Source organism: Sinocyclocheilus rhinocerous, unplaced genomic scaffold, assembly GCF_001515625.1.
Source record: "Sinocyclocheilus rhinocerous isolate Xijiao unplaced genomic scaffold, SAMN03320098_v1.1 scaffold22, whole genome shotgun sequence".
NCBI classification, from domain to species: domain Eukaryota; kingdom Metazoa; phylum Chordata; class Actinopteri; order Cypriniformes; family Cyprinidae; genus Sinocyclocheilus; species Sinocyclocheilus rhinocerous.
The window spans coordinates 41,958-59,853 of record NW_015642832.1 but is presented as its reverse complement, the minus strand read 5'-3'; the positions used below and the strand labels follow the sequence as shown (position 1 = coordinate 59,853).

At 37.2% G+C, this 17,896-nt stretch overlaps 2 protein-coding genes across 2 annotated transcripts; both read left to right on the top strand.

Annotated features, from left to right (window-relative positions):
* Positions 1–9,844: 9,844 nt before the first annotated feature.
* Positions 9,845–10,952, top strand: LOC107756793 (alpha-2Db adrenergic receptor-like). The gene has a single exon (XM_016574063.1). The coding sequence runs from the start codon at positions 9,849–9,851 to the stop codon at positions 10,950–10,952; it is 1,104 nt and encodes a 367-aa protein (XP_016429549.1). The 5' UTR covers positions 9,845–9,848.
* A 39-nt stretch (positions 10,953–10,991) lies between these two features.
* LOC107756796 (alpha-2Db adrenergic receptor) lies at positions 10,992–12,314 on the top strand. Its single transcript, XM_016574065.1, has one exon. It carries the CDS (start codon positions 10,996–10,998, stop codon positions 12,241–12,243), a length of 1,248 nt encoding a protein of 415 aa, XP_016429551.1. The 5' UTR covers positions 10,992–10,995; the 3' UTR covers positions 12,244–12,314.
* The last annotated feature ends 5,582 nt before the right edge of the window (positions 12,315–17,896 follow it).

Sequence of the window (17,896 nt, the reverse complement as noted above, 5' to 3'; positions counted from 1 at the left end):
TCTTTGCATAACAATGTGAATGGCCAAGTACAGCTACAAGCTATATTGAGGAACACAGGCGACAACGGGCAGAGAAACAGCCTGGGTCATTACATTTATTACGTTAGATGTTTAACACAGAAAATAATGGCTGTGCATTTAGCCTTTTGCAGCATCTGTAGGGTCTCTCATGTCATGTGGAATTGCAGTTGATTCACTGTCTGCTCATGTGTCAGTTGCTGCATCACGAGTGGACACATATACCATGACACCACCGCCCTGTTACCCATGATAGATGTTCCCCTAAAGCTCCACACCTTGAAAAATCCCAACCAACATGCCCCATTACTCATCTTCTGGACCTTGTCTGGGAAAATTGAGCAACGGACTGACACAGACCAGATGCCACATGGATACATAGTTGATCAAACATAGGCTAGCTGAGCATTTAATGCATTCTGGGGGTATGACTCCTGACACGGGTTTACATCATCTTGGACCATCACATGGCCAAGACCTCAAATCATTGAGTCTGAAAGGACTGATAGCCTTCAGATCAAATAGCCATTACTCACACTTTTACATACCAGCTCACCTTTGAAAATGACTTTGGCTTTTTCTCATGAATTGAAATTTTAAAGGCCTAAAACTTTGGTTTATCGTTCATGCCATAACTTTTAGGAGGCTTTTCCAACATCTTTCAAATGAAATCTATTGATAGACACTCATGTAACAATCTAACATGGTCAGGAGTGAAATAACATGAAGTACAAACTTAAATGTTATTCAACATCCATCAAGTGCTTCTATAGCTTCTTTGCATCTGCCTTAATTAGAAGTTTCAATGATCACCCTAATCATTTACTTCCATAGATACACACGCACACTACATATATATATATATATATATATAGGGTACAACGGGGCTAAAGGCGCCCCGGGGTAAAAGGCGCCTTTGATATTATTTTCATCTAAACCACTAGATGGCACAAAAACGTGGCGTAGCATTTTTTTTAAAACATCCGCTTTTCAAGATGCACGTGTATTTTTGTCTGATCCTTGGCGCGATCGCGTGCAGCAGTGCAAAGTTGATTCTGTGCTTGCTTGATCTAATATTTTTTTGTTTTTTAAAATGTTGTAGATTTAAGTAGCAAATGAGAATCGCTAAAATTCATGCATATATTTTGAGACAAAGGTCTTCTTTATGATTTTCAGTTAGGTTTAAGATAATTAAAGCAACAGTTTTTAAATAACGAAAGAATATGTAAAAGTATGGTATTTGGGGTAAAAAAGCGCCCCTGCTGTTGGGGCTAAAGGCGCACAGTAATTAACATGATAATTAATAGATGGCTGACTTTTCCATTTGTTGACATGACATGGTTAGATTCAGATGGTAAATATCATATATTATGTTGGGTGTCCATATTAGAGATAATCACCATGTTTAGAATGAAACCATCATATTTAAAAACATGATATTAATCTTATCATATACTAAAATATCATTTGTTGTTACTGCTGTAAATATATATTCAATTATTATTGGATCTCCTTCAATACTTTCAGAAGTGCCAAATACAAGAATGCCAAGTGCCAAATACAGAATCACTTGGACAAACGAACATAGGCCTATATACAGATAGCTAAAACTTTAAGATCATTCTGATAACTCCTGTATATGTATTCTACAACAAGTATTGTAAGCGATAATGATGACAAAGATAACTATAACAACAGTAATAATAATAATAAGGATTTCATTAAGATTAGGTAAGTGTGGACTAAAGGGTGGACTAAAATATTAACATATTTTAAGGACAGTAAATTTATTGAAAATAAGGTTTTTTTTTTATTTTCAAAATAAGCGGAAAATAGTACAAACTTTGCTAAAGTGATTGTTTTGAACAAGTATTAACTTAGACATTATTTTAAAAAACATTATTTTAGCTGAAGTATTTGTATCAATACTGTGTGCCTTTTACCCCATGCTGGTGAGCCTTTTACCCCGTGTGTGGGGTAAAAGGCCCCTCTTGCCACCTCATACATTTATAAGATTTTTAAACAAAATAAACAAATTGAATGATTTATTTTCACACAAAATCTGTTGCTCCATTAATATTCAATACAACGTATATATTTTTTCTGAAATTATAAATTTCAGGCACAGTGAATGGCACATTTTTTCTTAAGGTGGGCCTTTAGCCCCATTATACCCTATACAGTATATATATATATATATACACATTTACATTTAGTCATTTAGCAGACGCTTTTATCCAAAATGACTTACAAATGAGGACAATGGAAGCAATCAAAATCAACAATACGCAAGTGCTAAAACAAGTCTGTAATGTGTTGGTGCTGTAAGGAGCACACAATGACGAAGAACTTCAAACAACAGCCTTTTAAGCAATCCACCAGCGTAACTCAGAGAAAACGTAGCACAACCAACATGAAACATAAGCAATACAGGACAAAGGAACTGAGGAGAACACAGGCCTTAAATGAATGGAGACAAACGAGATAATTAATAAACACAGGTGGAACCGAATTAAAGGGATAGCAAGGAGATCGGTAAAATAATCCATGTGACATCAGTGGTTCAACCGTAATTTTACGAAGCTGCGAGAATATTTTTTGTGCGCAAAAGAAAAAAAAAAGATGACTTTATTCAACAATTCATCTCCTCCGTGTCACCGTAGCGCCATTTTGGAGAGTATCCACTGAACGCAAACAGTGTATATTGTTCTGTGTCAGACGCACCACACGGATACATAGTTATACGTTCAAATCAAAGCACAAACAATGTAGAAAACATATCCGTGTGGCGCAGCTGACACAGAATAGCATACGCTGTTTGCGTTCAGTGGACACTCTCCAAAATGGCGCTAGGGTGACGTGGAGGAGACGAATTGTTTAATAAAGTTGTTCTTTTTTTTCTTATGCGCACAAAAAGTATTCTCGTACCTTCGTAAAATTACGGTTGAACTCCTGATGTCACATGGATTATTTTAGCGATCTCCTTGCTACGTTTCTGGACGTTGATCATATAAGGACCCTTGCTGTCTATGCAGGGTCAGACAGCTCTCAGATTCCTTTTTTAAAGAATATAATTAGAATAGAGAGTGCTAGAGTTAGAGGGTCAAATCAAGATGGAAGAGATGTGTTTTTAGCCGATTCTTGAAGGTGGTTAAGGACTCAGCTGCACGGATTGAGTTGGGCAGGTCATTCCACCAGGAGGGAACAGTTAATGAAAAAGTCTGTGAAACTGTGATTTTGTGCTTCTTTGGCATGGTACAATAAAGCGATGCTCACTTGCAGAACGCAAGCTTCTAGAAGGCACATAAGTCTGAAGTAATGAATTTAGGTAAAGGGGTGCAGAGCCAGTGGTGGTTTTGTAGGCAAACATTATTGCCTTGAATTTTATGCGAGGAGCTATTGGTAGCCAGTGCAAATTAATAAACAGAGGTGTGACGTGCATTCTTTTCGGCTCAACTCCATAAATACAATTATGGCCTAAAATTCAAGATTTATATCATACGATAAGCGATATCACAGGAGCAGAGAGAACAGTATTAGCTACACCAGTGGTAATTTTGTCCTGAATATCAAATGAGTTTAATGAGTTTAAATGTGATTTTATACAAGTTCAGTAAATAAGACGATAATATTGTGTTATATTTTAAACACAATGTTATGTGTTTTTGCTGAATTTTGCAGAGAACATATAACGTTTAAAGCCATTGCAGAATTGTTGCGCGTCTCTGAGCAACACAGCAGTGTTTAGTTTCTGAATGAATCTGCATTTTGAACGAATTGTGTGAACCAATTATTCAAAGGCCCACTCATAAAGAGAGCCATTTATTTCATTCCTGAATGAATCAGCCATTTGAATGAATCGAATGAAGGAATGACTCATAAAGACATTTACTGCCACCTGATGGCAGATTTAGTTTATTTAGAGTATAATTTCATTGAAAAAATAATAATAATAACAAAAATAAACACATTATAAAGGGATAGTTCACCCAAAAAATTCTGTCACCATACTCACCCTCATGTCGTTTCAAAACTTTCTTTTGTGGAAAGAAGGTATTTTGAAGACTGTTGGTAACCATTTTGGTTGTTTTGGTTATCAATGACTTTTATTATATGAACAAAAAATACTGAGATGTTTCTCAAATTATCTTCTTTTATGTTCCATAGTTTATGTTAGGCCGTTGCAACCTACATGTTTATGTATAAAATTTTATGTTAAATCAAATAAAATATTTATTTCTAAAGCTACAATTTGTAATGTCTGCTTGATACTTTCTCATTTAACACAAAAATAGCTTTAAATAATTGTTTTTGGGCATTTTCACAGTCAAATTTTTTTTGCGATTAATTAGATTAATTAATCGACACATCATGTAATTAATTAGATAAAAAAATCAACTGACAGCAGTTGAGTATAGTATATAACAAGAATATGTGTATTTGAAATAACATTAAGCTTGATTATAAAATAAATTATACTCTAAAAAAATATGTCTTAATATTATACCCAATTTGTCTTTCTCAGGTACATTTTTAGAATCTTCAATATAAATTAAATGGGAAATAAATGTTAATCTAATAAAGTGCATCATGTAGTAACAGGTAAATTCATTTATTTTTTCAAGTTATCAATGTCAAACTGAATAATCCAAAATCAGGTTATACCAACAAAATTACATTTAAGGATCTGACAGGAATAGTTCCTTTTTCTAATAATTTTTATTTGTTATTATTATTATTTTAAATGTATTTATTTTTATTATTATTATTATTATTTTGCAAAAATAAAAAAAAGACAAAACGTCTTTTTTTTTCTTCAGCACATTATTTGAGATGATTTATAGATCTTTGCTTTGACTTGGACAAAAGAAATGAAGACAGTGATCAATCCCAACAGCACTTCAAGGGATGACAGTTAACGCAGATGAACAACTGAATCATGGTTTGATTTATATTTGAGTTTTTTCTCCCCCTTTGAAGCTTTAAGTAAGGAGCCTCATTAGCTGAAGGTCAAAAACCAAAGGATGTTGGAGCAGAAACCAGTTCAGTGTTTTGTAAAACCTTGTGTTGGATCTGTTTTCCTCCAGCCGTGTGTGCCGATGGCGTCATAGAAAGCTACAGCTGTGATGCTGGTAAACCCACCAAGTCATTACGCACACTGAGGGTGTTCATAAACCATCATAACCCGCTGACCGTGGGGATATTCCACAGAAAACTGTGTTCTCTTGTATGATTGCATGTATGTGAGACATGCAAAGAGCATGAAAAGTGCACAGTTGCCACACATCTGAGCTTGTCACAGAAAACAGCAGGACTGACACATCTGTTAGACTGAGATATAAGTGCAGACACTAACTCCTGTGAACAAAGCAAGCAAATGAGATCAACAGATTCCCGTGCACTCCACTCATTAAACTGTGAACATTCAGTGTTCATTTCTGATTATTCATTTAAGCACAAAGTATATAATATTGCATAATATTGACCTTTTCCCTGCATTACAATTAAGAGGGCTCAACTGAATTTGTAATTGCATCAATCAGCACTTTGAAGCCAGAGCATTTGCCCTAAAGAGAGAACAGTTGATTAGCTAGCAAACACCTAGTGTGAGTTCATTGCTCACATTAGTAATACAGCATTCAGAGCATCACACAGTGCCTTCTCATGTGCTCTAGTGAGCTGCCTGCAAAGGCAATATTTTAGGCCATCATAGGTCTTACAAAACCGCATCTTAATTATACATGTTCTTAAAGGGCCAATCCATCCAAATATGAAAGTTCATCATTTACTCATTCTCATGATGTTCCTGTATGACTTTATTTCTTCTGTAGAACATAAAAGAAGATATTTTGAGAAATGTGTGTGTGCGTGCGTTTGTGTGTGTGTGTGTGTGTGTGTGTGTGTGTGTGTGTGGACCAACATGAGGTTGATGACAGAATTTTCTTTTTTTGGTTGAACATTTCCTTTAACCCTAAGCCTACTTTATCATGATCAAAATGCAAATTTCTAAGGCCTCTAAATTAAAACGTTACTGGAAAAACCTACAATCTACTGCATGCATTGTCATCTGATTGATAGTTTTCTATTTTTGGCAATAAATGGCCTTTTGGTATAATCGTAAAAAAATATATATATATATATATTTTTGCTGTGAAGTCTTTACTGATTTTTATAAATTAAATGTAAAACCTTTTCTATTGTTAGCATTTAAAGATGAACACTAATGGGACTGACTCAACTTGGGTTTATTTGATTATAATTTTTTTCACATTGAAATGTGAGTATCCAATATGACAAAACAGGCTTTTTAGGAATATTTATGTGTCAATCTCTCAATCATTATTAGATTATATGTTTTGCTCCCCACAATAAAACAGAGCATTACATATAAAACATGAGTATAAACATTTAAATATCATCTTATTAAGGATATACAATTTCACCTTACTTTGGGCCATATAAATATCAGCATCTGCATCAAATTGCATAATTTTGCTCAGTTTAAGCCTCTGAATAAAAATTTTGAAAAGGTGTTCCCCTCCTCAAAGCTCCATTCTCAATCAATATAAAAAAAATATGCAAACATATATGCAAAATTCATATTTATTGTCTAACTTTTCAATAAACCACTCCATTCGGGGGGGAAAATCTGACTGTTATTTCATATGTCAGGCTTTATGGTGTTAAGATATCTTATTGTAGACTAATTCAAAGGCATTGTGACATGTTCAGTGACAAAATAACAATATAATAATAATAGTAATAATCCCAAGACGGTATAAAAGTGAGAGAAATGTTGACTAGAAATATACTTACTGAAATATACATAATAGCTGTTTATTTTTATGCTTACTAATAGTGTGCAGTTAGCTTGGCAACATGTGAACGTCAAACTCTATTGAAATCATTTGTGAGTTGAATGCTGTTTGTGTATGTAGAGCGTTCCACATCAGAAAGCAGTAGGCAGTGGGGCAGTGCACTGTTTTAGAACAGAGATTTGGTGTCATTTTCAATAACATGCATATAAATGAAAACCAATGTCCTCAAACTGTTTCTTTCCCTCAAGTTGAAAGTTGAGTCAGACTTTCAGGTTTCATTATTTACCATTTGCATTTAAAATGCATAGACTTACAGCACCTCCTTTGGGGAAGAAAACACACTGTCGTCGTCAGCTACTCAATGCAATACTTTGAATGCATTCTCACTGAAAACATCTGACCTGAAAATAAAGTGGGGCCCAAAGCTCTGAGACTACAATGAAAAGCTAGGATTCAAAAATAAATTGAAATCTGGAATTACACAAAATGTTTGTGTAACATGAAATTAAGAAATATTTAAGATTCTGCTCCGTTTCTTGGCCACAAATGACTGTTTATCAGTCAATATGTTGCGCAAAATTGTGTTATAGTAAATGAATGCAAATTACAGTTGAATCTCAATGTATAATCATATAACACAACACAACAGCACTTCCTATTTTTAAACAACTAGGTTTATGCGATTTAATAATTCAGCACCATGCTCTGCAAACATTCTCATTTTGACACTATACCAAAAGTCATTATGCCTCAGTGCTGACTGAATTTCAGAATTATTCAACATCACGGGTCATTAAAGGTCATCATCTTTGTTGAATACTTATAACTTGTAGGTCAGCAGTTAACAAACCCCATAAATTCTGCTTTTACACTCAAAAATGTTGTTATATATAAAAACACTTGCACTTTAGATTGATTCTTAAGAGCAAAAATCCAGAGGTATTATTAGTTGGTTACTGACATTTTAAATTCTACCTAATTTGCTATTTTCAGATAGTAGTCAATGAATCCCTACACCACTTTCGGTGACTACATTCACTAGAATTACAGACCTAATAATTGCATAGCAAGTTAACAATCTCTTCTCTAAAATAAATGAGGATATTTGTTGCTTAAGCATGAGGGGCAAAATGAAGCATCCAAAGCGCAAGCATGTGGCATAATATATAAAGCATTAATCACTTCACACTGGGAATTACATTAGTGACTAATTGACTTCAGCAGGAACTGTCAAAAGATTACATGTTGTGAAAAATGCTAGTAATTATAACAGAAAATTAATGTATTCTACAATAAAAACCTGATAATTGGTAAACTGTAGGTTACATTACCATATATGGTTAAAATGTATATTTTAAAAGACAACGTGTAATTTAATGTAACATATTGTAAAATAAAATTAAATACAAAATTGAATGAACTTATAATGTACTTGATTGATTTATTATGTTGTATCAGCTGTTTGGACTCTTATGCTGACGGCACCCATTCACTGCAGAGGATCCACTGGTGAGCAGGTGATGTAATGTTAAAGGTCTCAAAATTTGATTCTGATGGAGAAACAAACTCATACATCTTGGATGGCCTGAGGGTAAGTAAATTTTCAGCACATTTTCATTTTTGGGTGAACTATTCCTTTTAAGTTCCAACCCAAGTTCACTGGTAAAATGTACCTGTGGTGACATTTCTGCAAAATGATATTCTGTTCCTTTTTGGACATTTTCGAAACACTTGAAATGTCTAAGTGAGTAGTGCAAAATGTACATTCAGTTTTATCCAAAACAAATGAAAGTAAATCTTGCAATGTTCATTATGTTGTTTGTTGTACATTTCGTGACAGTTGGGAAATTAAATGTCTGGTGAGTGGCTCTAGAAGGTTAATGTTAATGCAACCTTGCAATTTTAGCTTGCTTTTAACAAGTTTTTTGTTCTTTATTGTGACTTGTGTTTCACGGGTCTCAAACACACATTGGTGTACCAGGTGAGCTACCTAGCAAGTTTACTACATCAGAAAAGCCATACATGTTAAGCTGGTTATGAGATGCAAATGTGAAAATGTATTAGTTTACAAATCATGCATTACGATAAAAGTGTTTTGAGGTGATAGTAAGGAACCAGCAAAAATAATAAAAGTTATTGGTGTTTATTAAATGTATGATCAGTTATGTACATTACATACAAATGTTGCTATTGGCAATTATAAGATACTAGTCACTGTTGAAGTAATCTAGAATCTAATGATTTTTTTTACTAGTTAAACTAAAAGAAAACGAGTTACTATTAGATTACTTATTGTTGTCAAAAATGAAAGCAATAACAAAAAAGTTTATGTTGGATACATTTTATGTATCCTCAAATTGTTTGTAATATTAGAATAATGTTCAGACAACCACAGCTGCCAGTTCCTTACCATAAACTCTAATTATAAACAGCATTATGTAATTCTTAACAGATTACTGGCTAATGGAATGAAACTTTGATTAATATATGCCATGCACATTCATGACTTATTAATTAAAGTTATTATAACATGCGACTACCTATGGATTTTACAGCGCTTTATTGCTAATTAATCACACTTCGAGAGCTTGTGTAGTTTGTCAGCGCTAGCAGTCCACCCCCGTCTCGTAAAGAGAGAGGAGGAGAGAAACTGGCACAAACACTCCCATATTTGTTCAGCGCGACAAGCTGGAGCGCACCGAAGATTCAAGCTCAACACCAGACATTCCCTGCCGCATGTCTCCCCGCGCGCTTCTATAGGAAACAAAACATGTCTTGGCTCTGCGTGGTTCACCACTGCCCGATCAAAACGGCAGCTAAAATTGATGAAAGATATTCAAATCATCAGGGAGTTTTAAAAGTTAGCACACCATCTTTGGTATGATACGTTTTTCGTGGAGTGTTTGGCGGATCGCGCAGCGCTTCAGATTGGATGCTACAAGTTTGAAGTCGACGCGCGTTTTGGATGAGAATACACCTGGAAATGGGGGATCAGCGTCAAAGGTACCCAGAATGGATTTAACTACTGTCCCATTCCCCTCGCTGAACTCATCCGCGGATACTAATGGCACAAGCGCGCCGAGACTCCCGCCGCATTCACAGTGCGCGGCGGTGCTCATCATTCTCGTGGTTACCATGATCATCTTGGTGACCATTGTGGGGAACGTATTAGTGGTGGTGGCCGTTTTCACCAGCCGCGCGCTGCGTGCGCCACAGAACCTTTTCCTGGTTTCTTTGGCGTCTGCTGATATTTTGGTGGCCACTTTGGTTATTCCATTCTCCCTAGCCAATGAAGTGATGGGCTACTGGTACTTTGGAAGCACCTGGTGTGCCTTCTACCTGGCTTTGGACGTGCTCTTCTGCACGTCATCCATTGTGCACCTCTGCGCCATAAGTTTGGACCGCTACTGGTCGGTCACCAAGGCGGTCAGCTACAACCTAAAGAGAACCCCGCGGAGAATAAAGTTCATGATCACGGTGGTGTGGGTCATTTCGGCTGTGATTTCCTTCCCACCGCTTCTCATGACTAAACACGACGAGCTAGAGTGCTTGCTGAACAACGAGACCTGGTACATCCTCTCCTCCTGCATGGTGTCGTTTTTTGCGCCTGGTCTCATCATGATTTTGGTGTACTGCAAGATCTATAGGGTGGCTAAACAGCGCGCGTCCACCGTGTTCGTGGCTAAGAACGGGATGGAGCGACAACCATCGCAATCCGAGACCTGCTTCGTGCGTAAAGGCAAGTCAGAGATGGAGAGCCCCAGCAGCCACAGCTCAGGCAGCCGAGAGCGCAAAGGCGAACTCGACGACATCGATCTGGAGGAGAGCAGCATCTCCAAAAGACAAAGAAACTCGCGCTTCGCCAAGAGCAGGAAGGTGGAAGGGGTACAAGCGTGTCCAAAGCAAAATGGACGGCTGTCATGGGCATGTAGCCGCGCGTCGGAGCTCGATCAGGAACCGAAGGCGCGTCAGATGTCTTTGTCAAAGTCCAAACTGGCACAGATGCGAGAGAAGCGCTTCACCTGGTATGATACGTTTTTCGTGGAGTGTTTGGCGGATCGCGCAGCGCTTCAGATTGGATGCTACAAGTTTGAAGTCGACGCGCGTTTTGGATGAGAATACACCTGGAAATGGGGGATCAGCGTCAAAGGTACCCAGAATGGATTTAACTACTGTCCCATTCCCCTCGCTGAACTCATCCGCGGATACTAATGGCACAAGCGCGCCGAGACTCCCGCCGCATTCACAGTGCGCGGCGGTGCTCATCATTCTCGTGGTTACCATGATCATCTTGGTGACCATTGTGGGGAACGTATTAGTGGTGGTGGCCGTTTTCACCAGCCGCGCGCTGCGTGCGCCACAGAACCTTTTCCTGGTTTCTTTGGCGTCTGCTGATATTTTGGTGGCCACTTTGGTTATTCCATTCTCCCTAGCCAATGAAGTGATGGGCTACTGGTACTTTGGAAGCACCTGGTGTGCCTTCTACCTGGCTTTGGACGTGCTCTTCTGCACGTCATCCATTGTGCACCTCTGCGCCATAAGTTTGGACCGCTACTGGTCGGTCACCAAGGCGGTCAGCTACAACCTAAAGAGAACCCCGCGGAGAATAAAGTTCATGATCACGGTGGTGTGGGTCATTTCGGCTGTGATTTCCTTCCCACCGCTTCTCATGACTAAACACGACGAGCTAGAGTGCTTGCTGAACAACGAGACCTGGTACATCCTCTCCTCCTGCATGGTGTCGTTTTTTGCGCCTGGTCTCATCATGATTTTGGTGTACTGCAAGATCTATAGGGTGGCTAAACAGCGCGCGTCCACCGTGTTCGTGGCTAAGAACGGGATGGAGCGACAACCATCGCAATCCGAGACCTGCTTCGTGCGTAAAGGCAAGTCAGAGATGGAGAGCCCCAGCAGCCACAGCTCAGGCAGCCGAGAGCGCAAAGGCGAACTCGACGACATCGATCTGGAGGAGAGCAGCATCTCCAAAAGACAAAGAAACTCGCGCTTCGCCAAGAGCAGGAAGGTGGAAGGGGTACAAGCGTGTCCAAAGCAAAATGGACGGCTGTCATGGGCATGTAGCCGCGCGTCGGAGCTCGATCAGGAACCGAAGGCGCGTCAGATGTCTTTGTCAAAGTCCAAACTGGCACAGATGCGAGAGAAGCGCTTCACCTTCGTGCTGGCAGTGGTTATGGGGGTGTTCGTGCTCTGCTGGCTTCCTTTTTTCTTCACGTACAGCCTTCATGCTATATGCCGAGAAAGTTGCCCAATACCGGATTCTCTATTCAATCTCTTTTTCTGGATTGGTTACTGCAACAGCTCTGTGAACCCCATCATTTATACCATTTTCAACAGAGACTTTAGGAAAGCTTTCAAGAAGATAATGTGTCAGCATTCTACACGCACGTAAATGCACACACATATGTATATGGGTCAATGACAAATAAAAGAGTGTCATAGAGTGTCAAGAGATGATAAAGAGGGGGAATCTTTTGAAAATATAATATAATACACTGTAAAAAAAAGTGTTAACCTGCAATTGTTACATTAAAGTGCTATTTCTGCCTGATCTTACCCTTACATTTAGTTTTCTTGGTGTAACCTGATATGTGACCCTGGACCACAAAACCAGTCATAAGTAGCACCTGTATATTTGTAGCAATAGCCAAAAATACATTGTATGGGTCAAAATGATTGATTTTTTATGCCAAAAATCATTAGGATATATTAAGTAAAGATCATGTTCCATGAATATATTTTGTAAATTTAATACCGTAAATATATCAAAACTTGATTTTTGATAAGTAATATGCATTGCTAAGGACTTAATTTGGACAGATTTAAAGGCGATTTTCTTAGTATTTTGATTTTTTTGCACCCTCAGATTCCAGATTTTCAAATAGTTGTATCTCGGCCAAATATTGTCCTATCCTAACAAACCATGCATCAATGGAAAGCTTTATTTATGAATATTTCACATGATGTATAAACCTTAATTTTTGAAAAAATAACCCTTATGACTGGTTTTGTGGTCCAGGTACACACACACACACACACACACACACACACACACACACGCACACACATATATATATAGGTTGATTCAGTAATTTTAAGTAACATTTTTTATTTATTAGTTTATGTGTTACCATGTGAAGCACATTTTTACCATTTTTTTCAGTGTATAAGATATACACATATCTGCCTTAAAAATGCAAAGCGCTGTAAACATTAAATAAAAGCTACTAATTTATTTTCTTGCATGTTGAATAAATGTAGATAAATTAGTAAAAAAAAAAAAAACTTTCATGAATATCAAGTTTTAGGCTAAACCCATTTGACCTAAACAAATCATCTTGTCACACAGTAATAAGAGTTTTATGGTTTTCTTGTCACATGGAAACAAAATGTCTTTCAGCATGTTGGTTACACCACAATGACTTTGATTTGGTCTGCTTAAAAAAACTGCTTCCATGCTTGTTTTGTAGTGAAAGATATAATGGCAACTTATCTTTTTTCTAGAATTTAAGCAGTTTTGAACGATCTCCAGCTGGTTACACCTTTGACATTTTTTCTTTTCATTTTTCCCCACATGAATGTGACTTCTAATTCAGAAATTAGCAACATTTTATCATAGAACAGATGCGGATGTAGGAATTGCATTTTTGAATAATTTAATGGATCCTGACAAAAATGAGTGTCACATCATTGACCCATATATAATGTATGTGTTGGCATGTGTGTGCATGTAAACATCTTGTTTACCTGTGTATGAGTTTGCCTGTGTGCTCTGTAAATAGTGTTACGGGATCTCTAAGCATTTCTATTGCTTGTGCACATATTTTGGACTGTAGTGTATTCCTATTTGAGATTTTAACTTAAAATATGCAGAATCTTTATTTCCTCAGATAAACATGGGCAGGTTACCTGGTCAAATGTGAAAGCTCCTTCAAAGACCACACATGATGTGACAGTCCACTTTAATTATGTATTATTTATACAAGTACATGTTCAAAATATTTCAAAACTTTAGATATGACAGACACTTTCATTAAATTTCCTCAGTGTACAAAGACATTCATGTGAGAAATTAAAAAAACGTTTTTGATCTGACCGGTGTTTTATTATAAAACAGACCGGTGAATATTTTATAATCAGTTACCAGAAAGAAAATCGCAACTGTTAGCTCATTAGAAGCACATGTTTTCCAGTCTTGTGACGACACTGCAGACCTGAATCCTTGCCGCTGTCCTCGGTCCTGATGGGCTTCAAAGGCCTGCAAAGAAAACCTGGTGGTGAATTTGTGTCATCCAAAGGCTTTAAACACATGCAGTATTCATTTTTCCTTTCCTCACAATTTGATAATGTTAAATGAACTAGATCAGTCAAAGGCTGCATAAGATGGCAAGAATAACTAGGTTTAAAGTCTAAATTTGATTGCCCTAATTTAAATGTCATTTATATGTTAATGCCACTATAATTATATAATAACATGTCCATAGCATTTAAATCTCAGCTGAACTGAACAGTTACACAGAGTAACTTATTCAAATCATCTTTAAAATCATATAGAACACATTCTGTCAGCTGGCAAGTCTGAGCCAAATAAGAATGATTCATGTATTATTTTGTTTGTTTGTTCTTTTTTGGCAAATAATCAAATCTTTGTTGTTCCAGATCTTAACAGTGTTGTGATGTTACTCACCATAACTCCCCATGACGTTAATAAAATAAATACAGTATTCAGTTTATTATGCACTCACGCAACATCTCAGTTTAGGGCTGGATCAAAAGACAACAGGGCCCTGTGACACAAACAACAGGGTGTTTTATAGGGATATTTTCCAAATATTTTCAAAATTTCAAACTATTATGAAAAATAATTAATAATCAACAAAAATAAATAATCATTTGCTTAGTCATCTTATCACAGTATGAGAGCATGTTAAGGCTGATGTTAGCAACAAGGGATGGAAATAGACCCCCATGTTGGAGGATGTGTGAAAATTATGCAAGTGACAAAATGATCCTGTTGTGTTTTGTTTCAGTTATCTGATGCATACTGTGCATGATTATGAAACAACAATTGTTCAAGTTCAGGGGCCACATTACACATTCGGCTCCAGTTTTTATGGATGCACTGTACAAACACAACAGAGGGTGCCTCACTGCTTCGGGCCCCTGGGAGGCCCCTCCACATGGCCGTTCAGTAATTCTGCCTTGTACTTTTCTGAAACCAAGTGCCCTAATAAGAGATCTGACTGAACTGGTACACAGTTGTATCTAAGGCAATCTCGCTCTCCTTACTTGAAAGCTATTGCAAAACTTCCATCTCTGAAATCGGCTTCTGAGACCAGATACATCATGTCCAATGACCAGAGACACACATCAAAGAGAATAAAAGGGAATAGCAAAAAGTGAGGACAGATTCCCTCTGAGGACATTTTTGCCAATCATGTGTGCTATGTTCCGCTCTTGAAACACCCAACACAGAGGACGCAGCAGTTTCACAACAAATAGTGTGATGTTGTGGTGGACACACTGTTTATAAGCTTTTAAATGGCAGTGTTAGATGTTCTTGTCACTTTTGGATGGTTAAACCATCAAAACATATGTAATATCTTGCTTCGGGCCGTGCTTAGAAACTGCATTTGGCAGAGCTCCCCATCAGGACTCAAGCGAGAAGCTTAATACATTTTTCAGAGAACCGTATTGCAGTCGGTTGTTGTCCAAGCTGAAAAGAAAAATGAAAAAATGAAAAAATGAACAGAGCTCATGGTAAAGTGGCTAAAAGCAGGGAGGCACCCACTTTGCATACACATTGATGACTGTTAGGAAAATGAGTGAAAGAAATCACATGAGAGTCCCGCTTTCCCTGTGAGAGATGGAACGGGATCAGATCGGGGGAAGCCGGGGGCAGGCGGCAGCAGCTCCAGCACACGCTAATCTGATGAGGGGTAGCATTGTGTACCGTGGCACAGAGGGAAGCGAAGCGCTCAGTCTTCACTGGAATGTGTGCGATCTCAGAGCAAAACAACTCACATTGTTGCAATTAGGTTATGGGTGAAAAATTAGACAGGACAGATGCTTTAGCATTTTCGTCATATGACAACAAAGTGTTAGGCTTAAAGAAATGATTCCATTATGTGTGGTGGAGTCTAAAGTCTGAGATCACATTAAAAAACTATTTAAAATCTTACTTAAGAAGGTTTCTGGATTTTGAAAAATTATAAATAAAGAAAAGTTGCATAACACTTTACATGCAGTACGGTCCAGTTAATTAATGTTAGTTAATGCGTTAACTAACATAAGTATTTTTTCATTGTTGGTTCATAATGTTAACAAATGGAAGCTTATTTGGAAATGGTCATAAAGACAGTCTCTGCATCCAAATATGCTAAGCTCCCTACTTTATAGTAGGCAAAAAATATATAAAAAATTGGAACAAAATTCCAAATTCATGGTATTTATAAAAACAGCAAGCAAAAAATACCCATATGACTTACTGCATACAATGGACACTTTTGGGCTTTTCCCAATACCCACACTTGCAATCTTTGTACTTGACCACTTGTCTACTTATATGACGTATTCCCTGTATTTGGCCAAAGTGTTCAATGGGGTGTGTAGAACTTTCCATGATCCAATGGCAGATATTTAAAACATATTGTTGTAAAAATGTACGTTTTTACAGAGCTTTATTTACACATTTTGAACATTTAATATTTCACACTTTAAAATAAATTTCTAAATTCCTGTTCAGTAGTCCCTACGCATGGCACAATTTAATTGTTGGTGCTTTTACAGTTTTTCTGAATTGCTAAAACACATTTCTTGAAACCATCACTCATTTTCTCAAAACCTTAAACACAAATCCAAATACTCAAACAAACTTCACCTGTACTCAAAATCAAACGGTGCTCTCAGATCACACACACATGAGTCAATAAAATAAACACTACAGAGCATTCATTAGACATTACAGAGAAAAATGGAGAACACAGCATCCAGAACATTACAGAAAAAAAGTATATTGTATTGAGTAAACAATTTTGCAATTCTGTAAAAAAGTATAGTAATTGCAACTGAGTAAGGTGAATATATTGTATAGGCCAACTGTATATACTGCAAGAACAGTATTGTGCTGAATATTGAATAGTACATAATGTTTGTATATATTCAGCACTTGGATACTGCAAAAATACTGCAGTCCAACTGCAAAGGCCAAAAAGGTCAAATAAAACGTGTGTAAACGATGACAACTGTGCTTTAGTTGTGTTTAACTTTTGCCGCTTGTGTTTAGCATTTGGCAGCACAAATGCATCACAGTGTGATAAGTGTTTAAGTGAATGAGAATGTGTTTAGAGTTTTGCAAAAAAGAGTGCATGAGTTTTGCAAATAGAGCCTAGCTGCCTGAACGTGTTTAAGGTTTAGCAGAACGTGTGCTTTATTCGACAAATTGGTTTAAGTTAGTGAGAATTTGGTTCAGAGATTGGGGTTTAGTGTTTTAACAATTCAGAAAAACTGTAATTAAGTGATAAAAGCAGCTGCAAATGTTTTACAAAATTTACAGATCTTTCTCTTTACCAATAAAATGTGCAACAATTTACATTTTACACAAATTAAATTAATTTCCACTGCAAAGTTTTCCTCGAGATCTCGCAATTTCAGGGCATCTGAGTTCCTCAGTATGATGAATGACAGGATGCAGGATGCCTACCACTACCACTCTGAATTAGAGATGGTGTGGATTTAGTGTGCGTTAAGGGCACTGAGCTTTGAACTGGGACAGCCTTGCACACTTCCTGTCGCTTGCACTCACTCTCAAGTGGCCAAGACGTGTGGGTATTAGGACAGGCCCTTACTATCCTATGAGGCCACGGGAGAGATGTTGAATGGCGGGTGAAGCAATGAAACTCATCTTGTATCACGTGACAGTGACAACATTCAAATTGAGTTCGAATTTGATTTATTCTACACACATTCATACTATACAAAATATAATTTTATTAACAGTCACAAAGTAAGTTAAATGCAGTTTCTATTGAAACAGTATGTCATTT

Coding starts and splice junctions, on each gene's coding strand:
- LOC107756793 (XM_016574063.1), top strand. CDS start 9,849: ATGGATTTAACTACTGTCCCATTCCCCTCGCTGAACTCATCCGCGGAT.
- LOC107756796 (XM_016574065.1), top strand. CDS start 10,996: ATGGATTTAACTACTGTCCCATTCCCCTCGCTGAACTCATCCGCGGAT.